Source organism: Pleurodeles waltl, chromosome 7 (assembly GCF_031143425.1).
Source record: "Pleurodeles waltl isolate 20211129_DDA chromosome 7, aPleWal1.hap1.20221129, whole genome shotgun sequence".
Taxonomy (NCBI): domain Eukaryota; kingdom Metazoa; phylum Chordata; class Amphibia; order Caudata; family Salamandridae; genus Pleurodeles; species Pleurodeles waltl.
In genome coordinates, this window is record NC_090446.1 from 57426246 (window position 1) to 57453372 (window position 27127).

At 48.3% G+C, this 27127-nt stretch overlaps 1 protein-coding gene across 3 annotated transcripts in view; it reads right to left on the reverse strand.

The window, feature by feature from the left end:
• LOC138303618 (C-type lectin domain family 2 member B-like) overlaps nt 1-22008 on the reverse strand; it is a 264075-nt gene extending 242067 nt beyond the window's left edge. For 2 of the 3 annotated variants that reach the window (XR_011205427.1, XM_069242910.1), the window contains exon 1: nt 228-367. Coding sequence is in view for 2 of the 3 variants with exons in the window: in XM_069242910.1 (XP_069099011.1) it covers nt 228-321 (94 nt within the window). In the remaining variant the exon portion in view is untranslated. Of the gene's footprint in view, nt 1-227; nt 368-21839 lie in introns of those variants that run through there. The other variant, XM_069242911.1, reaches the window with a different exon arrangement.
• Between the last annotated feature and the right edge of the window lie 5119 nt (nt 22009-27127).

The window sequence follows — 27127 nt, forward strand, 5'->3', positions numbered from 1 at the left end:
TGTCTCTGCTGCAGAGAACTGATCTGCAGTTTAAGTGGGTAGTTGGGTGGGTTAGTAAAACCAGCCCCTCCCCGCGCTTTAAACAAATGAAATGTATGGAGGGGGTGGGGGGCACTTCTGTCGGGTGAAGTGAGGGACGCCGAGGAGGAGGTAATGGGGCCGGTAAGAGTTGTGGCCCCAACCCCGTCGCTGGAGGGGGCAGTATGCGGAGACGTGCACATGCTTACCCCCGGCTTCGCCGCTGCCCTCCCGTTGCCGCAACGCGACCCTCTCCCCGTCTGGGCGCGGCTGCTCCGCGGGGTCTGGTCCTCGCTCCTCCATGCTCGCTCAGTCCCCGGGGTTAACCAGAGCTCCGAGACCCGCCCTCGTCACTGTGCCCGCCCCCTTCCTCTACCCTGATAGGCTCTCCGCAGCACATGCTGCTGGAAGGGCGGCTGCTATTGGCTACTTCCAGACCGGGGATCAGATTACATCCGAGCTTGACACTCATTGGTGGTTGGTGCAGCCGCTGTGGTGACGGTCACAGAGAGCGAGCGGGTTGACAGGAAGCTTTGTTCCAGGGCGTGAACCCATCCTCCGAAGAGAGATTTGTACTTGTCACATTTCACTGCGAAATCAGTTTATTAGCGGAGGTGGGTGCGTCAGCAGATTAAAAGGGAGAGTGGGGGCTGGCTCGGCTCTTCCAGACTGTGCACGAGCCGAGCCCTCCACATGCTTGCTGATTACATCACACAACAAACATCATGTGTAATCTGATAAAGTCTCTTTAAAATTAAAATGCCTGTTTGTTTGACATCCGAAAGCTTTGACAATATTACGTCACATTACAGCGCTGCACCGAGAAGGACATATTGGAACTGATAGTTTTTTTAAAGATAAACCGTTAGTGAAATGAATGACATTAGAGGCAAGAGAGTGTCAAGTAAAGTCGGCGCTGCCCAGATTATTACAGAGCAACCTTGTAGTCTAGTAAACCAAACACAACAGCTTTTTGTACAACTGGCATTCCGAGCTCACATATCTGAAGTTCTTTCATGTGGTACAATGAGATAAAAGGAGTTTTGGTGAAATAAAATATTTGCCCAAGACATTTGAAATGCTAATTACTCTGCGTGAGTCCTACCCCGCGTTTGCAGTTAATTGACTGCTGTTCCCTTGAAGTATGTACGCGGGATGTTTTTTGGCACGCATGAGAAGCATTACTTCAATCAGTGATATAACCACACGGATCTCCGTAAAGCGCTATAAAGCCATTTCCTCTAGGCTCTTGTAAACACAAGCATCAGACGGGGTCACGGGCCAGAGGTCCAACGCGCCGGGTCTGGGATGAAGTCAGACATTCGGGCGGGTGCAGGGAAGTTGTTGGCATCTATGAGAAACTTTACTTCATAGCGCCTACTTCCGAATGACGAGGAGTGGGTATGAGGGAGGCCTCATCCGCCTTTATAGTTCCGAACACGCTCCACACACCTTTATGGACCGGAGAAAATCAGTCCCGCAAACATCACTCTACTGCGCTCGCCCTGTCTTCAGTTACCATTAGAAAAGTTACAACCTCTGCAGGTGGTAAATACAAGTTCACTCGTGTGAGCCCTGCAAGCAGAGCGCGAGGCCCAGTTACCCCTCATGGTGTCCTCCGGGTCCCAGGCCTAACGACTGAGGGGTTCGCTCTCGCCACAGACCTCGCACGCTTCTCCCCTGTCTATTGTTTTTTTTGTTAATTTAACCCCCACCTCCCCCTGCCCCCACCTCCTCCTGGATTGTCGCCAGGCTAGAATGAGAACTGTCGGGGAGGAGGGATGGAAGAGGAGTGGGGTGAGGAGGGCCCGGGTGCGGAGTGCCCATAATCGGGAACGTACCATATTCCAGACACAGTGAGCAAGATATTAAAAAATGCATCGACACTCACCTGACACAAATAAACAACGAGGGGGATGGCAAACATGGACACTGGCATAAGAAACACAAGAACTGCTCGCAGCTGAAGACTGGTAAAGAGAGAATCCCTCGACCAAGCTACAGCTGACAATAAATCTAAACGCCTCGGCCCTGGAGATGGTTTAAAAGGAGCCTCCCGGTGCCCTCAGGGTACAGATGGGTTGGACGGACGCCCTTAGTGACATTGCACTTGTGGCTGCCGGCACCTAGTGCTGCGAGTGGTGTGAAGGTTTTTCAGTTCTTGAGGGTACCAGTTTTACACTGTTTGCATGGAACATTGTGTTTAAAGCTCGCAGTATCCCCAGAATCGAGCATATTGCGGATGCTTTGTCTCATTCTCAGAAAGGGGGATTCCCTTGTACCGGCACCAGAGGCGCTTGTGGGTACTTGTGGGAAGCAGCCTAAACCAGGATGTCCACAAACACGGAACAACGCTTTCCTGAACAAGGACCCTGTTTTCCTCGGCCTTAACCACGCATGTCCTGAACAGCAAACATGCCTGGTTAAGGAAGAGGAAAACAGACTCGTGATGGAGAGGACACAGTCAGGTAAGGGGGGCAGGTTTTAGTTTTTAAGCGTGGGGGTTATGGTAGTTTTGTTTTTTTAGGGTGGGGTGGAGGTTGGGGTAATTTTAGGTTTTAATGGTGGGGGTTGGGGTAGTTTTAGGGATGGGGCAGGTTGCGTTTTTAGGGGCGGGTTGGAGTTGTTTAGGTTTTGGGGGTCGGGTGGATTTAGGGGCGGGTGGGGGTTGCAGTAGTTTTAGGGACGGGACTGGGGGGGGTCAGGGTAATTTTAATTTTTAAGGGTGGAGGGCTGGGGTAGTTTCAGATTTTAGGGGCAGGATTGGGGGCGGGATAGTTTTAGAGGTGGGGGTCAGGGTAGTTTTAGGGGTGGGGTGAGGGGGTCGCTGTAGTTTCAGCAGAGGGGGTGGGGGGGGTCAGTGGGGTCACAGGCTGGAACCACGCATGCCGTTCCACATATGCCTTTACCAGCCATGCCCTTAGAACGAAAAATCGTTAAGGCATTGGTGGTACAGGCATTAGTGGTAACAACGTGGTCATTGTTTCGACCGCGTTGTTCAGGCATGTGTGGTTCCAGCATGTGTTGTTCCATCATATATTCACCAACAGGCTCGTGTGGAATTTCTGGCATCAGGGGCGGTGAGAAGGTCTGCGGAGGATGGCTGGAAGGGGAGCGAGGCTGACTGTTGACCTTCACAGATGACTGGGCAAGGTGTCTCTCCGGCTGAAGGATGGTTGAGAGAAGGTGGGGGGCAAGGATTCAGAGGCCTCCGGGGCTTATGTCTGAGCGCTCCTCAGAGTAATAAACATTCATTAAAATAATCCATAAACGGAGCATAATGGTTGCTGGAGGGCTATTCATTTATACAGAGAGAACCCTAGAAAGTGCCAGGAACGCCCGATAAAGGAGATGAGATCTCCGGGGGGGGGGGAGGGGGGGCATAAACATGCAAGATGGAAGGGGGGCTGCAGATAGAGGAGTTCTGCAACTTAGGCTCAAGGAGGGCAAACGCTTTGAAGCGAGTGGACGCCCCAGAAGGAGGCGCTGGTGGACCAGGCTGACCTGAGGGGGGTCGAAGCACAGTATGGAGCAGGAAGGCGCCCAGAGGCGAACAGAAGAACGGGGGGTGGCGGGAAAGACTGTGCACAACACACAAAGACCCTTCACCAGAAGCAGAGACGAGAGAACGAAAGATAAAGATCAGGTGAGGAGAGAGCTGAGCGGAGGGAGGGAATGAAAAGAACACATGGCAGAGTTAAATAGGGATGTTAGAAGAGCCAGCGAGTGCAAAGTTGGCAGGGACGGGCAAATGTTGAATCCAAGAGGCAAAGATCTGAAGTCTGGGTCGAGGGAAAGGGCGTGAAGGGGGCACGGGGTACAAGGGAGGGCAGTGAGAGGAAGTCGTGAGGAAGAAAAGTCTTTCTTGACTGGTGGAGGTGGAGTGTGCCAGGAGACACCCAGGAGAGTCATTCGGAATGAGAGAACATGTTACCCCGAAGCAGGGGTGTGAAAGCAGAAGAGGGGGTGAGGAGCGGAGCTTTAACTGAATAAACTGAGCATGAAAAGGTACAGAAGGGAACTCGATTGAGGAGGTTTCGATATAAACAAAAGGCGGCCAAGAGTTGGCACGGCGTCTTTATAAGAAAACGGAAAGCATCGAGGAGAGGGGAGTATTAAGGTGCCCCCGAGGGACCGGGTAAAGAGGGGTGCAGCTCAGTAGTAAGAGAAGCGGGGGCGCTGTCAGCACCCTTGCTTGCAGCTCACGGGGCGCACTATGGTGTCAGATGAAAGCCTAGCACCGGGACAAAGCGCGTCGTGGCGCTACAGAGCGTGGTGGGCAGCTTACACCGGGGAGACGTGGTTATAGGGGCGGGTCCCCAGGGCGGGGGAAGGCACCAAGGTCAAGGTGCCTGGATGGGCACACGCGGGTGCTACGTAGGGCAGCCAAGGATTTAGCGGTGACCTACAGACACGGCAGGGTGCTTGTGGACAACATGCCCCGAGCTCCAAGAGGGACGGCCAGAAGTCCATGGGGCACCTAGGAGCACACAGACACGTCGAACAGCTTGAAGGGTGTGCCACCATGCAAAGAAATGCCCCAGGTATCTCTGCCACGGGAGGCAGTACTTAATTTGTAAATAAAAACGTTCCGGGGCCCAAAGCCCTCCTCTTAAACAAGCGGCTGATGCATTTAAATGTGGAGCACAGAATACTGAGGCAGCGTAATCCAGAAGCCATCTCGGGCCTCTTCAATCCATATAAAGCCACTCCCTGCCCCTTCAGCTTTCTGCTTTCTACCTTTGTGACGCTTTTTCGTTTTTCCCTTCCTCCGTCTTTCAAACGTGTCTTTTGCTCGCAGCAAATGCTTGAGACAGAAGAATAATCCCCGGCCCTAAAAAATAAGTGCCGGTGCCCAGCACCGCAAACAACAAGCACAAGTTAAGCACTGACTGGAGGGCACCTTGGACTCAGAGGATCCCCGGAGAGCAGATAACTAGACAAAGGCGGGCGACCCAGAACCAAGACTGCATTGGGGGGGGGGGGGGGGGGGGCAGTGGCTGCCCCCTGCAGAATGCGAAGAGGGGCCCCATATCTCACAGATTTTCATTGGGCTTAAATTGAATGGATCCTCCTGGAAGGGTTGTGGGGGCCTGAATGCTTGGGGGCTCCCCTGCACCGCAGGGACTGAAGGGGCTGTGTTACGCCTCTGGGGGAGGGGACAGAGTAGATAGAGAATGTTGATGGGGCAGCCTAGGGGCTCTCGGGAAGAGAGGGGCTGGGGTAGGCTGTCTAAGCCCTGAATCCACAATGTTTCTGGCGCCCCCTCCCGCCAGCAACGCACACGAAGCTCTGTGAGAGGCAGAGGCTGTCCTGGGCCTGGCAGGCGTGATTGACCGGTAGATGCCCTTATAGTATTTTATACCTGTCCCAAAGGAGTCACTCTTCCTTAAGACAAATACAGAATGAATGCACCAAGGACAGGTGTATTCAAATGAGACGGAGGCTCCCCCTGGCGGCCAGAACGGGGAACACCTCCAGATGAAAGGCGACGAAGGAGTGCCGGCGGCGCTGGTTTAACGGAGCCAGGCACCTGTGCTGCTGTGGCATTGGTGAAGAGAGAAGGGACTGCTGTGGTATTAATGGAGAGAGATGGAGCTGCTGTGGTATTAACTGAGAGAGATGGACCTGCTGTGGTATTACTGGGGAGAAAAGCAACAGTGGGGCTGCTGTGGTATTAATGGAGAGAGAAGCAACAGTGGGGCTGCTGTGGTATTAATGGAGAGAGAAGCAACAGTGGGGCTGCCTCACTGACCTGGTCAGTGGACTGCTCTGCCACCACGTAGCTCCACCTGCAAGTGAAGCCCTTCTGTTCCCTGAACTCTGACCTCTGTCAGTAGTTCGAGGCCCTCCTCCGCCCGCAGGCTTCTGCCTTCACCTTATTCCGGTGGCTTGTGGGAGAGCTCTTCCCTCTGCCTCTTTTCTCCCTGTTTTTATCTTTTGTGTGCTGTTCTTTTGTGCCTTTCGCTTTCTGCACTCTCTCTCTTTTCCTCGTTTTTCTCCTCACATCTCTCTCGCTCTCCCCCCTCTCTCCCCACCGCTGCTGCCCCTGTAGCCCGCCCCCCCTCCTCTCTCTCTTCCTGCTGCCCCCGTGGCTCCACCCCCCTTTTTCACGCCGTTTCTCGCTCCCGCCTCCCAGCTGTCCTCTCCTCCCCCTCCCTATTTAATGGCGGCCACTGAGCGGCCGCACATCGGACATGCACAATGGGCATGCCTAAGGCAAGCCCGTCTGCGCCCATTTGCAACACGTCCGTGACCAGCGCCAGGACCCCTGGACCTCTCACCCTCCACTACTACACCGCCAGCAGCACTCATCGCACTCAACCCAGGACACGACAACAACTGTAAGCAGGCATCACCAAGTAACACCAAGGGACCCTTCACCTGTCGCCACTGCAAATTCACCAGCGTCCGTCACTCAAGCCCACCCGAGGACCAACAAAGCAGAACACAGCCTCAGATGTATCCTGATCAACACTCGCTCCATCCACAGGCAAGCCATCAAACTCTAGAACCTCATCAACACCACATCCCCGGACGTCGTCTTCCTCACAGAATCATGGCTTAACCCCTCCTCGGCACCACACATCGCCATCCCAGACGGCTACAAGATCACCTGCAAAGACCGCATGAACCGCCCCGGGGAGGCATTGCCATCGTCCACAAAGAGTCTCTACGCCTTTCCACCAGCACCGAAGATTCCACAACCAACATGAAACTCCTCCACTTTCATATTGGAACCAAACCTAACACCACTTTGCGGGGCACCCTCATCTATAGGCCATCGGGCCCCCGCCCCCATTCTGTGACATCATCGCTGACCTAGCCACCACCCACGCTCTTGCATCTAAGGACTACATCCTACGGGGGGAACCTCAACTTCCACCTGGAAAACCCAAACAACAACAACTCCACCACCCTGATCAAAAACTCAAGCAACTCGTCACCACACCCATCATTCACTCAGCAGGTCACACTCTGGACCCCATCTTCTCTACCAGCAACCACGTCACCATCAGCCACACCAGCGAACTCCAATGGACCGACTACCGGTGCATTCACTTCACCGTCAACAAACCCATCAGTCACCACCACACTGTCCAACTTCCCCACAGAAATTGGAACAAGGTCACTGAAGCCCAGCTCACCGCCAGCCTCAACGCAACACCCCCCCCCAAGCTGACGACATCAACACTGCTGCACACAACCTCCACAAATGGATCACCGACTGCGCCAACACCCTTGACCCCCTCAAGACACCCCATTACAGAGGCACAGCCAAGAAAGCAAACTGGTTCACCCCTCCACTCAAAGAATCAAAGCAGGTCTGCAGACGTCTAGAGAGGAAATGGTGCACCAACAAGACCCCTAAAAACCACGAAACTTCAAAAACACCGTCAAATATCTCCACCAGCTCAATAGGAACACCAAAAAACTCACCCTGCAACAATGCATCAATTAAAAGACCCACCACAGCAAGGAACTTTTCACCGTCATCAAAGAGTTCAATAACTCAAACTCCACCGACATCCCCCCCGTCGTAAGAACTCTGCGAAAACCTCGCCAACTACTTCCACCATAAGATAGCAGACATTTACAACAGCTGCACCACCCAGGGCCCCCCCAGTACTCTCACCACCAGTCCGTCGACCGAAGAGTCACCACGCACCCTACCCTCCTCCGCTGGAATAACATCGACAATGAGACCCGCAACATCATGGCAACCATCCACTCAGGAGCACCCACTGACCCCTGCCCTCACCACATCTTCAACAAAGCCAGCAACATTATCGCACCCAAACTCCGGCATACCATCAACCGTTCTTCAAAACTGCCACCTTCCCAGAGAGTTGTAAACACGCTGAGATCAAACCTCTAATGAAGAAACCCACCGCCGACCCGACAGAACTCAAGAACTACCGGCCCATCTCCCTGCTCCCCTTTCCGGCCAAAGTCATCGAGAAGGCAGTCAACAAACAACTCACTGCCTTCCTGGAAGCCAACAACATCCTGGACCCCTCTCAGTCAGGATTCAGAAGCAACCATAGCACTGAGACCATCATCCTCGCCACCACAGACGACATCTGCACCCTCAACAGAGGTGAGACTGTCATCCTCATCCTCCTGGACCTTTCTGCCACCTTCACACGACACGTTATGCACCCGACTCCATGACGCAGTCATCAGAGACTCAGCACTGCAATGGCTCTCCTCGTTCCTCACCGGCAGAACACAGAAGGTCAGATTCCCCCGCTTTCTCTCAGAAGCCACCAAGATCAGCTGCGGCGTCCCCCAAGGATCCTCTCTGAGTCCCACCCTCTTCAACCTCTACATGACCACGCTGGCCGCCATTGTCAGAAACCACGCACTCAACATAGTCTCCTACACCGACGTCACCCAACTGATTGTCTCCCTCACCAACAACCCGACCATCGCCAAGAACAATTTCCACGAAGGAATGAAAGCAGTCACCGTCTCGATGAAAGAGAGTTGCCTCAAACTGAACTCAGATAAAACAGAAGTCTTCATCCACAGCTCCATACCCTCCGCCTAGAACGATTCCTGGTGGCCCACTGCCCTCAAAAACACCCCCACCGACCACGCTGGCAACCTCAGCGTTATCTTAGACTCATTGCTCTCAATGGACCGACAGGTGAGCGCTGTCTCATCGAGTTGCTTCCACACCCTGTGCATGCTTCAAAAAATCTACAAGTGGATCCCTACAGAAGCCAGAAGGACAGTCACCCAAGCCCTCGTCAGCAGCCGCCTCGACTACGGCAATGCACTCTACGCCGGAACCACCGCCAAGACCCGAAAAAGACTACAACGCTTCCAGAACACCCCCTCCCATCTCACCAAGACAGGCCCATGACACAGCTAGCCCTCCGCCCTTCTGAGAGACCTACACTGGCTACCTATCGACAAGAGAATCACCTTCAAGCTCCTGACCCACGGCTACAAGGCCCTACATGACGCCGGACTAGCCTACCTCAACCACAGACTCTCCTTCTACACCCCCCGGCAGACAACTCCGCTCCACGAACCAGGCCCTTGCCAATGTCCCCCCGCATCCGGAAAACCACAGCCGGAGGAAGATGCTTCTCCCACCTTGCCACCAAGACCTGGAACTCCCTCCCCATCCACCTCAGGCCGTCCCCCACCCTGTCACAGTTCAGGAAGGACCTCAAGACCTGGCTCTTCGACTGATCCTCAGCACCCACCCCTAACTCCCCCAGTGCCTTGAGACCCTCACGGGTGAGTAGCCGTGCTTTACAAATCCCTGATTGATCGGGGCTTCTGTGGTCTTAATGGAGAGAGAAGCAATAGTGGGGCTGCTGTGGTACTGATGGAAAGAAGCAACAGCGGGGCTGCTGTGGTAATAACGGAGAGAGAAGCAGTGGGGATGCTGTGGTTCTATTAAAAGGAAAGACAGGCAGAAGCAAACCATTGCCTATACATTTGATGAAAATTACATTTAAGAGCGTATGCAACTCTTCCTCGTGTAGTTTAACTAGAATATCCACATTAAAATAGGGTAAGTCCGGAAAAATGGTCTTAGTTTCCCCCCCCCCTCCCCCACACACACACACACACACAAGCTGACACCAAGAATGAGAGTCTGGATAAAAGGTAAGTCAGTGCCCCCGTCATGACCGTAATCCTCCTATTTGTAAAGCTTGTGCACGGTCTTCAATGTTTCAAGAGCTTCTCGGCGCTACAGTAACAGCCCAGGTTGCTGCCCCCTCGCTGAGTGGGGACGCCGGGATTGGAATGTGTGATACACAAAGCCCCACGGTGGGCGCATGAACCCACTGAGCCACCAGGCCGGGTAGAAACAGGACCAGTGACGCAGTGAGGGGTCGAGTCCCCCCCCACACTGTTTCTACTGTTGGAACCGGGGTAAGTGAGGTCGGTTCTAGCTCCCTCGGGAGGAAACCTTCCCGCATTTCTAGCACCTTGCTATGAACTGAGCGAGAGTTTCCCGGGATGGTTCGAGGTCTGTGCTCGCCCTCGGACTCAATGAAATGTTCTATTTGTATAAAGATGGCTCTGACGCCAAATCACAAAGTGCTTCGACTCACTCGGTGTCACATTCATACATTCAGCCATACATAGACCCCATCAGAGGGGAGAGTGTGTCGCAGAATCCAATTACGGAGCAATGTTTCACATAAAACGGAAGTAGAAAGGCTTAGATTTAGTTTCAATGTAGAGTTGGAAACAAGCACTGGCAAAGCCAACAATCCTGGCTTTAATGTGCTCACACAACTGCACTTTTGTACGTTCCTACACAGCAGCCTTGGCTTCCCTTCGGCCCCCGAACACCCCTGACTGGGTCCCTGAACCCCGCGCTTTAAACGTGTCTTTTCTTCCCACTGTTAGTGTCACCGGATCTCTGACCCTGTGTTACTGAGGTCGGTCGCGGCCTGACTGTAAACTTCAGAGGTTCATTGTAGCGGACTGTACCCACCCACCACCTCCACACACGACCACCCCAGCGCCGAGGCAAACACCACAGATGAAGAAGCGAAACATTTTACCCTGGAAACCAAGGGGGTCCATGGTTTATTCGTATTTTAGGAACCAAAGCAAATTACATAAAATAAACTCAAAACCATGAAATCTACAGTTTCAAAGACACGCCACATACGAACAAAATTAAAACAAGAAAGTGCATAAACGAAATATTCCCTTTATTGAGAGGCGGACGTAATCTAATAATCCTACCACCAAAACTCGTTAAAATCGATTTATTGATGCATTTTTGACGGCGAAACGCCCCCTTCGTTACTAAACGAAACAGTGTATGGTTTAGAAAAGACGTGATTGAGATATAAACATCCCAATGAAAGAGCGCACATCCCGCTTTATTAAATTATAATTCCAATATCGCGGAGAGCAAACTGACCAACTGCCACAAGGCGCTATTTAACGGCAGGTTTTCCGGGCGCTAGTTAACAAAGGCAAAGTGCAGATGCACACGTGGCTGTGATGTGACGCTGGGATCCGTGATGTAATTATATTTTAAATATGTTATCGTGCTAGAATATCTAAGGAGCTGTTAGAGCTATTGTAAACACAACCCTGAGACACACAGACGAGGCCAGAGGTCTAACGCTTGATCTGTTCTGAAATTATAATGTAAATATTAATTAACATGTAAGCACACCAGCCTCAATAAAGTGCTTTTAAAACTATGGTTTGGCTCTTGTATTCACAGGCCGCAACGGGGATTTGGTTATAATTTAAATATTCAACAATATAAAACCACCGACCTCCAGAGGCGCTATTAAAACGATGGTTTGGCTCTTGCATACACAAACCTGGACAGATACACAAGGAGATTGTGTCTAACCCGCCAGATCGGGGATTTGGTTATAATTTAAATATTAAAAAAATATAAGCACACCAAATGTCCATAAGGCGCTATAAATTATTCTGGGCTGTAGTATACACAAGGTTCGGACAGATACACAAGGGGCGACTGGTCTAACCTGCCGGATCGGGCATTTGGTTATAATTTAAACATTGAACATTATTACTACACAATCCTCCACGAGGCGCTACTAAAACATATTTTTGGCCCCTTTTAAAAACAAGGCTCGGGCGTACATAAGACGGCAGAGCTCCGAAACTGCAGTTCTGGTACGGAATTATATGTTATATATTGAAATCCCAACCTCCTCCAGGCGCTGTAAAATCATCATGCTTTCTACGCACTTATATAGGCAAGACTCGGACATACACACGGGTCTGGGGCGCGGCGCTCCGGGTCTGGGGTTCCACTATAATTTAAATATTAATAATATAAGCGCACCAGTGTCTATAAGGCCATGTTAAAATATTTTGGTTCTTGTAAACACAAGCCTCGGTCCTACATCCGAGTTGGGTCTAGAGCTTGCTGCTGGAATATAATAACAATTTCAATATTCAGTAACATAAGCAGGCAGCCTCGATCAGACGAAATTATAAAAACTCGTGTTTGTGCCTTGTAAACGCAGGCCTCGGACACGGTTACGGAGCTGGGGTTCCACGCTGCAGTTCTGTAACTATTCAGTAATAAAACCACATTAATCGCCGCGAGGCGCTAGAACAAAAAGTAAACATTAGCCTAGAACACACACATACAAAGGGCGTGATCAACCCTTCTTCTTTGGTGCGTAATTATAATTTAAATAAACAAATACATTGAAATAGTCCCCAATATAAGCACATTAGCCTCCTGAAGGCGCTAGCAACCAAAACGAGTGGTTGTCGATTTTGTAAACTCAAGATGCACACATACCCACGGGGATGGGGACCAAAGCACTAGTTCTGGTGTGAAACCACAATTTACATTTTCAATAATTCAAGTACGCCAACCTCCGTGAGGCGCTATTAAATCATGTTTTTGCACTCTTGTCAAACCAGTCTCAAACATACACATCGGGAGGGGGCCGAACGCTTCGGCTCGGAAAGTATTTATAATTTAAATGTCAATATTAGAAGCATTTCCAACCTCCAGGAGGCGCTAAAAAAACACAACCTTGAGAAATTCACACTGGCAGGGGGGTCCTGCGTTTTGAATCTGCAATGTAGTTATAATAATTTAAATATTCAGTAAAATAGGCACACGAACATACATCAGGAACATACATAAGGCCCTATGAAAAACATACGTTTCTGGATTCTTGTAAACACAAGCATTAAACACAGATACAAGGCTGGGGTCCAACTCTCCGGTTCTGGTAGGAAATTATAATTTAAAAATAAAGAAATATATGCCCCAATCTCCATAAAGCGCTATAAAACCATGTTTCTAGAGATCTCGTAAACACAAGCATCGGACAGATACACCCCGGTTCTGGGTGAAGTCAGACGGCCGGAAGGATGCAGGGATGAAGGATGCTCGGCTGGAAGAAGGGGTGAATGAGGCAGGCTGATGAGTGAATGGATGGATGAATGAATGACGTGGCGCGTTAAATCAAGAGGATTAAAGTGTGATCATTAGTGAAGGAATGTGAGTTCATGCCAATGTCTGATGGGAGAATAGACAGCCTTGAGGAGTGTAGATGTTGTTAGGTTTTGGGGGAACAGTTCCCAATAAGGAGGGATTGTGATCAATGAAACGGGGTGCGGATAATTTGCAGAAATACAACAGACAAAAGGCGGACACAGGGTTGTTCTCTGACTGATAATCATTATTTTTGTGTATGAATGTTGTGTTTACAACAGCCCAAAACACGGCCTTTAATAGCGCCTCACAGAGGTTGAATTTCTTACGTTATAAAACATTTAAATTACAATTACAAACCAGAACCGGGGCCTTGGGAACGAGCACACCCGTATTTGTCCATGCCTTTGTATACTAGCGCCCAGAAAACCTGTCGTTAAACAGCGCCTTGTGGAAGTTGGTTTCTTATTTTGAAATATGGAAATTATACTTTCATAAAGTGTGATGCACGCGTTCTCACTGTGATGTCTAGATCTAAATAAGAGATCTTTCCTAAACTATACTTTGTTTGGTTTAATAACTAAAAACGCGTTTCTCCGCCACAAAACGCATTAATACTTACGGTTTTAAAGCGTTTTGTTATGTAATTTCCCCTAAAACTCCCGTCTCTTAATTAAGGCACGTGGGTCGTTTTATTTGTGTTCGTAAATTGTCCATCTTTATAAAATGTAGATTTCTTTGTTTCAATTTTATGTATTAATTAGCATTTGTTTCCACAAATACGAATGTAATCATGAAACACTCTTGCATTTCACTGTATATCTTTGTGTTTTCAACCCTGGTTAAACGTCAGTCATTCTTAGTATTGAGTTTTAAGGTGCATTTCATGCCGCACATCTAGGTGCATGTTACGAAATTTAGCATAGATCGGATATTTAGGGGGATTAATACGTATATTGTAAAATATTTAAATAAAAAGAGTTAGAAAAACCAGGAAAAACAGTAGTTTTTGTACAGAAAAAAGTATATTAATTGCAGGTCGCACCTGGCTGCCCCACAGAGACTCTAATCCCAGGTCTGACTTCTTTTCCATTAGCAGGTGACGGTCCTGAGAAGCTCTTGTGCTGCAGACTAATGGGAGTCTTGTTGGATATGTTTAATTGCAAATGTTTCTCTTTGCTTTATTTTGATTGATCTACGAATGAATAATTTATTGCACAGATAATAAAATCCAATACAATTAAAACAAAAAATAATCGATTATACATATACACAGAATAAACAAGCCCGAGCTGCACATACGCCCTAATAAGATCAGACACTGAATGCATACTAAAATGCTCATTCATTTGTATATGTTAACATCAATAAAAAACATTCCCATAGTAGTATTGCATGACCTACAACTGAGATATGACAGGGCCACCGCAAGCTAGAAATCCACCTAATGAATAATAAAAAAGGGACTAACCATTGTCAAGGCCCCGAAAGTGCTCAGGTGCATTGAATGTTCATAAATTAACTACCAACAGGCATCAAAACCCATAGTGCAAGGTTAAAACGCAGCAGCTGGACAGAATTATTCCAAACCCAAACGGGCAAGAGCAGAAGTAAATTTCACACATCGTTATCCACTGCTCACAGTACCCCGAATAAATTGGAGCAGAGCGGTTTTAATGAATTTGGTCAACAGAACGTTCAGCATTGAGTTCACAGGATCCAAGGACATGAGAATAGCCTGCCGACAGGAGCGGATCCCCAATTCATTCCGCTTGCTCCGAAGCACAGATCTACGCTCCTGGAGCAGGGCTGAAAACAAACCACATGTTCAAGGGTTTCTTCCCAACTGACACAACCCCTACACAACACACCCTCCTCAGGAGTTGACTTCCATGTAGGTAAATGCTTAAAAAAAAAAAAAAAAAGTCGCACATAAAGCCATAAATACCTCTCTCAAACAGATGCCGTATGAGCAGCAAAAATATCCAACTGGAGTACCTGGCTGAGATGAGCTAACTACCGACCAGGCAGGCTTACGTTTGGCAAGGAGAGATCGATCAGAGTTATACGAGCACAGCTGTATAATCTTTTTAACACCCAGCTTAAAAAAGAGGATGGGGGAGGTTACTGGGCCAAAGGTCCTCAGCTTTCAATCGCAGTTTACAATCAGCCAGAAAGTGGTAATGAGTCCCCTTCTCTTCAGAAGCACTCACTTCCAGTTAGGGGATACCAGTCAATTAATATATTTCAGTTAAAGGTGCGCAGGTCAATGCATAAACGGATATCTCCATTTTTTTTTTTACAATGACCACTGGGCTCAGCCACTCTGAGGAATCAGTGATCTTTATAAACTCATCTGAACATAGTTTGTCTAATAAGTTCTTCAAGTCTGACCTTACACTTATTGGAACCTGCCTCACTTTGTGCACAATGGGAGTAGCATTTTGTGTCAGTTTTATGCAATGTTCAAACTTAGTAATGTTACCTATATTGTCTGAAAAATCTTTGGAAATTTTGAGATTATTTTATCTACTGACAACTCATCCCCAGCTTTAATGAATGACACTGGAGAGTCAGCGAGAACAACTGGATTCTCAGAACCTGGAATAAGCATTACACCAAGACTTGTTTGATCCTTCCACCCAATAGTATCCCTTCCTTTCACCGCCACGTATATTTTTGTAGTAGCAGTTCTTCCTAAATAAGTAAAAGAATCAATGACGTAGTCTAGCATCTGTTTATCATGTTCGCCAAATTCATTGGGATTAGCATCAGAGGTAGTTAAAGAAACATTGTTCCAAACCTGTTTGTATAAAAGGTCTGAAATGATAGGAATTGGGGCCACTGAATCAGCCATCATAGTTAAAATATGATCTCCTATTTTGGCTTGGCACAATGGCCCTTTACCGTTGTTAGAATCTATTTCAGTGGATACTGTGAAATCTACTTGGAATAAATTATTTATAATTTGTTCAGTATCTAACTCAATGGTGTTAATTCTGAACTGAACATTGATATTTCTAAAAACTGTATAAAAATGTCCTATTTTACTACACGTGTTACATTTTTTATTAATTGCAGGACGTGCAGGATTACTAGCTAAATGATTTTTAGACCCACAACGATAACACGTGTCACATTTTTCTGGACTTTGTGTTTCACAATCTTGTGTTTTGTGTGAATAGCAGCAATGTGCTCAGCATCACTTGCAATGTCTAAGGAAGATACACTTGAAACGTCTTCACTGGTGATCAATTTGCTCAAGATAATACTCTGCTTAATTCCTTTTGTGATATCTATAACTTCTTCAAGAGTGGTATCCCTGCAACTTAAAACACACTCTTGAATCTTCTTGGAGGCGCAGCTATGAACAAACTGATCCCTGGTGTAGGTAAACAGGGTAAAACCAAGATTGCCTGATGAGGCTACTTTTCTTAGCGCTGATATGTATTCCTCAACTGACGCCTCATCTTCTTGTTTGTGTTTAAAAACATTGAAAAGCTCCAATAAAATACTTGAGTTTGAGAAAACGTGTTTGTAAGTCTGGCCACGCCCCCTGCATACTGAATCCATGTGGCACATGAATCCCATGGAGCACGAAGTTCAGGCAACTTACCAAAAATCCTCTGTCCCTCGTGACCTAGATCGGTGAATAGAATCGCCATCTTGCATTTAGGTTCGAACTTTGTAGCGTCAATTACAATTAAATGGTTCTCAAAACTCGTAAACCAATGTCAAATCACACGAAATAATAAATAACTAAATAAATACCCTGGAAAGATGCTGCAGAGGTGTGCTGCCACTGTTCTTTTGAAAAAGGAAATGACAGGCTTTGATATTTAAGGTGCGCGTGTCACCGATGAAAACTCTCCTAGGCAGCGGTGCAAACGTCACGTCTGAGCCAAAGGATTGATCTTCAGATGGCTGCCCTGGTGCTGCGCAGGGTGGTTTGCAGCAGTATTGGGCCTATAAATAAACATTGCCTTTCCGTTTCTGAACCCGAAGGCATGTGTACTGCAGCGTAGCGTACAAGGGCTTCTAAGCGCGAGCCCTCAAGTCACGCACGCGCTAGCTCGAGCTCTCCTGGGGGCAGCGCCACATCTTTCAAGCACCAACAATATCCAACGCGCTTAAGAAAACATACCTGGATAAGGGTAATGAAGAACCCCTGGATTAGTCGTCACCAGCAGGAAGGTGGTAAACAGAATCGGGTACCGCAGAAAACAGCAGCAACAACCCGCTCCTGTGGGCTCTCTGAATATCTGGCTGTCGATAGCTCATCGCCAAATATGCAGAAAGATGTGGATGTGAGAACGTGACCAGCTTTACTAAGAAAGCTGAAAGGAAAAGCCCCCGGCCGGGTCCACATCCCTCCAGGGCCAGCAGTCAACTGACTGCCAGGGAAGGGGCCCGAACCTGGAACGCGGCTCACGTTTCAACAAAACTAATCTGACATCACTCTAGATGTGCCACTGCCAGGAATGTGCTCTGAGGCTCCCCCCTCGGGTACTGGCGCTGCTGTGAGACATTGACGAGTGGGGCCCCCTGTGCCCCGTCCGTGGCGCTTCCCGCCTGTGATGCTTTACCCGAAGGACGCGTTCCCCAGTCCGCGGGGGTCAGGGGGGGCACAGTCCGCGGGGTGTGGGGTGTGGGGGGTGATGGAGCAGCGGGACAAGCGAGTGCAGCCACCAAAGCGAGTTACACCCTGAGTTACCGCCGCGCCACCCAGAGCCCAAAGCCTCCTTCGCCTTTGGGTCGGGACAAACCCGAAAAGGACATATAGGTAAAATATAGACATGGAACGAAAGCTGAGGGATAAACAAACACATTCGTACATACTTGACGAAAATTAGAATCAACAAGCGCGTGCAATGGGTTTTACCTCGTTTAAATCTTGATACAAGGAGCCACTGAAATGAGATCCGTCTGGAAAGGGGGCCTAGAATGCTTGCTGACATTTGCACGAGGAAGGACTACCAATAAAACTAATGTGTAAAGAAAACAGCGCGCTAGGAAACGACCAGGTTGGCCGCGTCGTGGCGCTTTTTTTCTTTACTTTCATCCATGCTGTGCAGCAGTCCACGCTGCGTGGAACATGTCTACAAGATACTGGCAAAGCAAATATATCTCAAATAGGCAAAACCTATTAGCTGGGCCTGTGTTTGTTCATATTATAGCTTTATTTTGGACTAGTTAGCTAGAAAAGGTTGTTTACTTCAAATTGCAGAGAACAATGGGACTTAGAAGGTTTCGCTTTTGTTTACTTGCCATGAATAAATTGTTCTTAAACGAAGGATGGACAATGGCGAGGGCCAGTGGATTGCTACAAATCGGTCACTTCAGCATTGACCACAAATGTCCGAATGTAACGCATTTGCCACCTAATGGTCCACATAACCTATTTTGCAAGTTTAACAAACTTTTTTTTCTAGTTCAAACTGATTACATGAGTCCTGCCAGAGAAAGTGACCCAAAGTGTGTTTTATTTGCCGTGATTTACATAACCCTGTTGGATGATACGAGCCTCCGTGCCCACGATGTTGGCAGTCTTGACACTGGTAAAGCGTCGCTGAATGGTTTGCGAGCCCTCAATGAGAGGAAATTCACATTCTACCGGGAAATATAAACTATTTCCGCCGTTGTACGGTCCCATGGGAAATATGTTTGTTTATAGCTCTGCATTTTGTTCAAGTAGAGCTCCTAAACCGTTGCAGGCTTGAATAACATACAATATACTGGGCGGATTGTACATAATACGTGCGTCTAATAACTGCAGTGCACCAATTTCACCAATTAAATTACCACGAGCCTTGATCTCGATAAAGACGGAATGAGAAGCTCACTGTTTAGCGGCTACAACTCCAAGATGTAACTACGAGTCATGGAGTCAAGGAATCAATCCCAGCGTTTGACAATAGGACCCGGAGGCCTCCATGTGACCCCCACTCCCCACCAGAAATATACAAATCGACAACTATTAAACGTTGGAAGTGTTTTATTCAAACATCAAACATCTCATAACTTTTCAAGCATATCAATATCTACACATCTTCATATATACGTCATGAGCATTTTTGTGACCATAAATCAATTCTGACAGGATCCCTTCCTGTCCTGAACCACCATTGGACCACACAGGTGACCCATCTATCACCTGTATCCCTAGGAGGGGCGGTTACCCTGCCTACGACACTGTACCTTGTCCTCATGCTTCGGGTTCCGCCCCCTCCTCCAAACACCAATCAGACTCGGGGTGTAACGGGGCGGCCAAGGGCTGGAGCCCCATGTTCCCCCCAGCGATCTGAGCTCCCTTACCCCTTGATCTGGTGTGTACATCCGTTGGTTGGCTCAGAACTTCAGGATCCTATCCCAGGTGTCCTCCCGGGGGCCCCACCTTGGGGACCCCCCCTGTTGCTTCTAGTCACATCTCAATTTCCGCCACGAGGGCGACCAGGGCCCAAAAGGTCCTTCGCCCTCCCCACCATAAAACAAACCACGCGCAAAAGCCCACATGTCGTAAATGAATTGATCGGTCCCTATATCAGATAGGTGCACCTGGTCCTTGTAGAACATGTGTGAGCCCTTTAATAGTTTGTGGGGGATGTTCCATAGCCGCCCTGGGCCCGGGCAAACTTTTGCCATCTCGGCGTTCAGCCGTCGTACCGAAACGTTGATAGTCCTTGATTTGATCCCAGCACCCCATTTACGACGTGGCACCATGTGGGACCATGCAATCGCAGCATTTGGAAATTGCTTTGCCAATTTAGTAATCTCTAAAAATACTGTTTCTCTGAGAGTCTTGCGGCCCAATCGCACCAAGTCGTTGCCTCCTATGTGAATAATGACAAGATCCGGGGACTGAAGCCCCGCGCATCCCTTCGCCATATTGACCAAATGTTGTAGCTGAGTGACGCCTGCACCGCAAATTCCACACCAGCGGAACGCCACACCTTGAACCATCGCCGGATTCGACCCACGGAGCTGTTGCACCCGGTACGCCGCCCGACGAACAAATGAATGCCCCAGAACCCAAACTACACGTTGAGACATTGTACCGAAATGAAAAGAAAAGAGCGTCAGGCATTCATATACAAGCACAGTGCTACCTTTAGACCAATTCCGGCCTAATGTACCGTTTGTAACACTCCGATGACCACCGGCCAATGCCTTTCACTGTGGTGGCTGCCAATCCAGCACCTGCTGCTAGTGTGGCTGCCCCTATTCTAAAAGAATGGGAGGAGTAACCTGATTGTTCCACGCCTAAAGTCACCGTCCGGCCACCGCGAAATAGTGAAGAAGGACTTGCCTTCTTGGGGGGGGGGCCGTTAAATAGCCCCCCACAAGTTCGCGGCGGCCGGAACCGGTCAGGGCCCAACGTGGACCCAACGTTCCTTTTGGGGGAAGACTTCCGCCCGGCGATCTGCGCACCCTAGGTGCGCACCAGAGGGGAGTGCAGGGGCCACGTAGCCCCCGGCTCCAAACTAGCCGCGCCCCCCCCACTTTGGCGGGGGCGCTTTACCCAATGGAGACGTCCGTCGCTCGTGGTGAAGTCGCCAGGTTGTTTTTTAATGTGGCCAAGTCCAAGTTTTAAAACTATCACTTACAAAACATGGAATAACCGTTCTTTAATCCTAATATGTGTTTTAAAAAACTGCGTTTTTGGCGCGGTTTGCATACGAAATTTATGAAAAACTCTGGTCGGGATTTGGCCGACACCAAATGTACATCGGTGCAGAGGAAGGGCTGAATTAGAGGAACAGCCCGAAGGGACTCAGGGGGTCCCTGCGTGGGGAGACCACTAAGGAATCGGTGCAACGGAAAGCGCTCTGGGGGCTTAGTATATTTAAGAAAACGCAGGGTTGCCCCTGAACAAAGCGCATTGAAGCGTGTGCAAGTTCACAGCGCACTCTTTCTTCACGGTGCACAGAATGTACACTCTCCCTGCAACCCGTAAATACGGCCTGCAAGGGATACGAGAAAAAATACAAGTTTTATTTTAAAATTGTAATCAATTACTAAGAACGAGTGCAAACCAGTTTTCGCCTAAATGCTAAATTATGTGTCAGTGCCACTGAAGCGCTACATGTTCACCAGCAAGACACGGAGGCCAAAACGAACGAAAATTAGAGAGGGGGCGCATGGGCGACATTAAGGGGTTGCAGCTGTGACCCTCCCCCCTGTCTGTGCGACCCCTGGCTTCAGAGGTGCAAAGCACTTGTAGAAACAGCGGCCTCAGGTCCTCGTGGACGCCGGTTGCGGGTCTTTTCTCATTGTTTTCTCCCATTTTTTTGTTACACTGATAGTGAAAAATGTTTAATTAATCACTATTCGTGTAATTAAAAAACATTGAGTCCAATAAAGTGGATTAGCCCCCCCCCCCCCCAACGAGGTAGGCAAAAAATGCTTATAAAGGTGTGTTCTGTGTGTGCTTGAGGGTGAGTGTCTTTAGATGAGCGAATGTGTGTACGTGTGAATATGTGTAAACATGAGTGTGTGAGTGGAATTTGGGAAAACGGTTGAGTGAGTCACTTCCGTTACCCCTGGCATTTTGGTGAACTGACGTTTATGAGGGGGCGAGGGTCGCCCCAGGCCCGGCTCTAGCGCAGCCCGAGCGCACTGGGCGCTGGCCTGGGGGTGGAGGTGCTGTGTTCAGAAATAACTTACTACTTAAAATCACCTGCTGCAGGGTTCCTTGTGCGTCCGGCTTTCGGGCAGGAATAAAATGTCAAGATAATTATTACGATTAATGTTGCTTCTGGAAAGGAATAGAGTGAAGCTGTGCCCAGTGGCTGTTTTGAGGCTCTACAAGGGGGCAGAGGGTTCATGTATCTGCTGCAGAGAACAGATCTGTAGTTTAACTAGTAAGCGGAAAACGGTCAGTCCTTACCCCCTCCGCCGCCCTCCTCCGTATCTTGGGGCGACTGATACCCGTGGTTTCCTCCTCGGTCTTCCATTCTCCGCTCAAGCGCTCGGTAACTTGTTCTGAGCCGAACAAGCTACTCTGTTCCGGTAACATCGCGCATGCGCAGGCTCCAAGGACCACCTGTCGTCATTGCGATCCGCCCCCTTCTCCTACCCGTGTATGGTCTCAGCACACATCCCGCCGATAGGGCAGCTGCTATTGGATCCTGATTGGATGCGAGCTTGGGCCTGCCGTCCGTGGTGAATCAGAAGCTGTGGAAACAGTTTACTGCTTGCGGCCAGCTCCCTTAGAGAGGCTGCTGTGGTGCTGATGAATAGAGAAGCAGCCAGCTGCTGTGGGGTTGATGAAAGAAGGAGCAGCGGGGCTACTGTGTGGTTGATGAAAGGAGGAGCAGCCAGATGCTGTGGTGCTGATGAAAGGAAGCAGCGGGGCTGCTGTGGGGTTGATGAAAGGAGGAGCAGCGGGGCTGCTGTGTGGTTGATGAAAGGAGAAGCAGCTGATACTCTGGGGTTGATGAAAGGAGGAGCAGCAGGGCTGCTGTGGGGTTGATGAAAAGAGAAGCAGCAAATGCTGTGGTAGGATTGAAACAAAGGACGGGTAGAAGCAAACTATTTGTTAGACATTTGATGAGAATTAGATTTAACAGCCCATACGAGTCGTCAACATGTATTTTAACTAGTCTAACCACTTTAAAATGGGATAGGTCTGGAAGGGGCCTTTTAAGCCCACCCCCCCACCCCCAGCGCGCAGCAGGCACGCATGCACACACACAAGCTGGCACCAAGAATGAGAGTCTGAATAAAAGGTAAGTCAGTGGCCCCTGTCATGACAGTAACTCTCCTATTTGTAACGCTCATGCACGGTCTTCAATGTTTCAAGAGCATCTCGGCGCTATAGTAACAGCCCAGGTTGCTACCCCCTCGCTGAGTGAGGGCGCCGGTACTGGAATGTGTGATACACAGAGCCCCCGCGGTGGGTGCATGAACCCACTGAGCCACCAGGTCGGGTACAAACAGGACCGGTGAGGACGGTTCTGGCTCCCTGGGGAGAGAGCGGACCGCGGAGGAAACCGTCCTGCATTCTAGGCACCTTCCTGTGACCTGAGCAAGAGATTCCCGGGATGGTTAGAGGTCTGTGCTCGCCCTCGGCCTCAATGAAACGGTTTCTTTGTAGAAAGATGGCTCTGACGTCATATCACAAAGTGCTTCCACTCACTCGGTGTCACATTCATACATTCATTCAACCATACATAGACCCCATCAGAGGAGAGACTGGGAGCGTCCTATTAGAGAACGTTCGACATAAAACAGAAGTAGACAGGCATTGATATTTTTCAATGCAGCATCAGAAACAAACCTTGGCAAAGCCAACTGTCTTGGCTTTGCTGTGTTCAAACAACTACACTTTCGTACGTCCCCACACAGCAGCCTTGGCTTCCCTGACTAAGTCCCCGAACCCCTGCGATTTAAACATGTTTTTTCGCCCTACTGTTAGTGTCCCCGGATCTCTGACCTTGTGTTACTGAGATCGGCGCTCTAAGGTTTCTGGGCGCTAGTAAACAAAGGCATTAGGCAGGTGCACACGTGGCTGTGAAGTAACGCTTGGATCCGTGATGAAATTATATTTTAAATATGTTATAATGATAGAATATTTACCTCCTTAAGGCGCTATTAAAAACCATGTTTTTGAACTATTGTACACCCAGCCACCAGACACACAGATGAGGTTAGAGGTGAAACGCTTCTTCTCTGTTCTGAAAATATACTGTAAATATTAATATATAAGCACGCCAACCTCAATAAGGCACTATGGTTTGGCTCTTGTATACACAGGCCTCGGGCAGATGCAAGGGATTGTGTCTATTGCGCTGGATCGGGAATTTGGTTATAATTTTAAATATTGAATAATATAAACACACAAATGTCTATAAGGCGCTATAAAAGTATTCTGTGCTGTTGTATACACAAGGCTAGAGCAAATACACAAGGGGCGACTGGTCTAACTTGCCAGATCAAGGATTTGGTTATAATGTAAACATTCAACAGTATTAGTAGACCAACCTACACGACGCGCTACATGTTTTTGGCCTCTTTTGAAAAGAAAGATCGGACATACATACGGGGACAGAGGTACCCAACTCCAGCGCTGGTATGAAATTGTATTTTATATATTGAATAACATCAGAACACGAACTTCCTCCAGGCGCTGTAAAATTATCATGTTTTCTAAGCACTTATATAGGAAAGACTCGGACATACATACGGGTCTGGGGCGCGGCGCTCCGGTTCTGGGGTTCAACTAAAATTTAAATATTCAATAATATAAGAACGCCAGTGTCTATAAGGCCCTGTAAACATATTTTTATACACCCGAGTTGGGTCTGGCGCTCCACTGCTTGAATATAATAACAATTTAAATATTCGGTGACATAAGCAGGCCAGCCTCGATTAGACGACATTTAAAAACTATTTCTGTGCCTTGTAAACGCAGGCCTCGGACACGGTTACGGAGCTGGGGTTCCACGCTGCAGTTCTGCTATGAGATTATTAAAAATATTCAGTAATATGACTACACAGAAATACAAAAACAGAAAAAAGGCGGATACAGGATTAATCTCTGACTGATAATCATTATTTTTGTGTGTATGAATTTTGTGTTTACAACAGCCCAAAACATGACCTTTATTTGCGCCTCACCGAGGTCGAATTTCTTACATTATAAAACATAAAACAGCGCCTTGTGGAAGTTAGTTTCTTATTTTGAAATATAGAAATTATACTTTCATAAAGTGTGATGCACGCGCTCTCACTGTGATGTCTAGATCTAAATAACAGATCTTTCCTAAACTATACCTTGTTTGGTTTAATAACTAAAAACGCGTTTCTCCGCCACAAAACGCATTAATACTTACGGTTTTAAAGCGTTTTGTTATGTAATTTCCCCTAAAACTCCCGTCTCTTAATAAAGGCACGTGGGTCGTTTTATTTGTGTTCGTAAATTGTCCATCTTTATAAAATGTAGATTTCTTTGTTTCAATTTTATGTATTAATTAGCATTTGTTTCCACAAATACGAATGTAATCATGAAACACTCTTGCATTTCACTGTATATCTTTGTGTTTTCAACCCTGGTTAAACGTCAGTCATTCTTAGTATTGAGTTTTAAGGTGCATTTCATGCCGCACATCTAGGTGCATGTTACGAAATTTAGCATAGATCGGATATTTAGGGGGATTAATACGTATATTGTAAAATATTTAAATAAAAAGAGTTAGAAAAACCAGGAAAAACAGTAGTTTTTGTACAGAAAAAAGTATATTAATTGCAGGTCGCACCTGGCTGCCCCACAGAGACTCTAATCCCAGGTCTGACTTCTGTTCCATTAGCAGGTGATGGTCCTGAGAAGCTCTTGTGCTGCAGACTAATGGGAGTCTTGTTGTATGTGTTTAATTGCAAATGTTTCTCTTTGCTTTATTTTGATTGATCTACGAATGAATAATTTATTGCACAGATAATAAAATCCAATGCAATTGCAACAAAAAACAGTAGATAATACATTTACACAGAATAAACAAGCCCCAGCTGCACATACGCCCTAATAGGATCAGACACTGAATGCATACTAAAATACTCAATGATTTGTATATGTTAACATCAATAAAAAACATTCCCATAGTAGTACTGCATGACCTACAACTGAGATATGACCGGGCCTCTGCAAGCCGGAAACCCACCTAATGAATAATAAAAAAGGGACTAACCATTGTCAAGGCCCTGAAAGTGCTTAGGTGCATTGAATGTCCATAAATTAACTACAAACAGGCATCAAAACCCATTGGTGGCAGGGTTACAAACTAATCTGTCCATCTCTTCTTTTCTTTGATTTGTTGGCAATAAATATTGCCTATGATTATACCATGCCCTTTTTAGCTCTTTTAGCAGTCTTTTGGGGTTAGAAGAAATACGTCACTTTCTCAGGCACTTCAGTCTGGGATAGCTCAGACACTGAATTACCAGGACCTAGCACAGGAGGGAACCAGGGATGACCAGGAGGCCCAACGGACCCTAATGTTTTTTTAGGAAGGGGCAGAGGAGAGGGTCCCCCAGAGAGAGAGGGGGCGGAGAGGCAGAGGCCGAGGTAGGAACCGGGGACGAGCCTATTATCAGGAGTCACACGGGGAACGACAGACAAGACGGCAACAATACTCCTGGTAGATCAATCGAACCTTACTGTACCCATACCAGATACCTCCTCTCTCATGACACTGCAAACTAAAGCTACCTCTGACCTTCTGTCTCTACCAGTACTAATATGGATCCTATATTCAATCTGTCAATATATAGATCGACACCAATGCATGGACCCCCATCACAGACCTGCATGGACACCCATCACCACAGCATGCACACTAGTGACAATCACTTAGCCAACAAAATCACAACTCACACAAACCAAAGCTCCCTTGCTAATCACAACCATAGAGGGAAACATACCCATGCACAAGATGGCCCACTCAGAAACAATAACATTACATTTAGATCCCCACAGGACCCCCACTCAACGTCACCGGACAGGAGGTGCCAGCCACATCCAGTCCCCCCCTCCCCCAGAAGAGGCCCACAGTGATAACAGCACCTCTGCACGCCTGGATCACGATGACCAGCCTGGCCCATCAGGGACCTCTGGACAGTCGGTTCCCCAGACACAGTCCCAAACCACCACAGAACCTCCCCCTCAGGAAACACCACCACAACACCCACCCAGTGGGCACATCCTCCTGTCTCCAGGGCACGTCAATCAGCAGTGTGTCCACTACTACACGGAACCCAGGCAACCCCACAAACACAGGGCGATCAGGGACCTGGGGTCAGTGGCAGTGGGCACACGGTTCAGGGGACAGAGGCACAGGACAACAGGGAAGCTGGGAGGACTGCTGCGCGCCAGGGGGAGGACAGGCCCAGGGAACCGACTCTACATGAGGCACTCACCAACATCCTGGGAGCATCCCACCATTCCCAGGAGACCATGGGCCAGATACTGGCCAAGTTGCAGGAGACCCAGCGGCTGCAGGAGAACATTGCCAAGACCCCGCCAGGAAATAAGACTCTCCTGATTGTCACACTTGTGTCCCACTCTGTCACCCTCTCCACCTTGAACTGCCATTGCTCCCCTTCCTATGCCCCCTTGGACAATGCACCTGTGATACAAATAGACTGGACTCTACCCTGGACCGTTTCCATCAGCAACCCCGC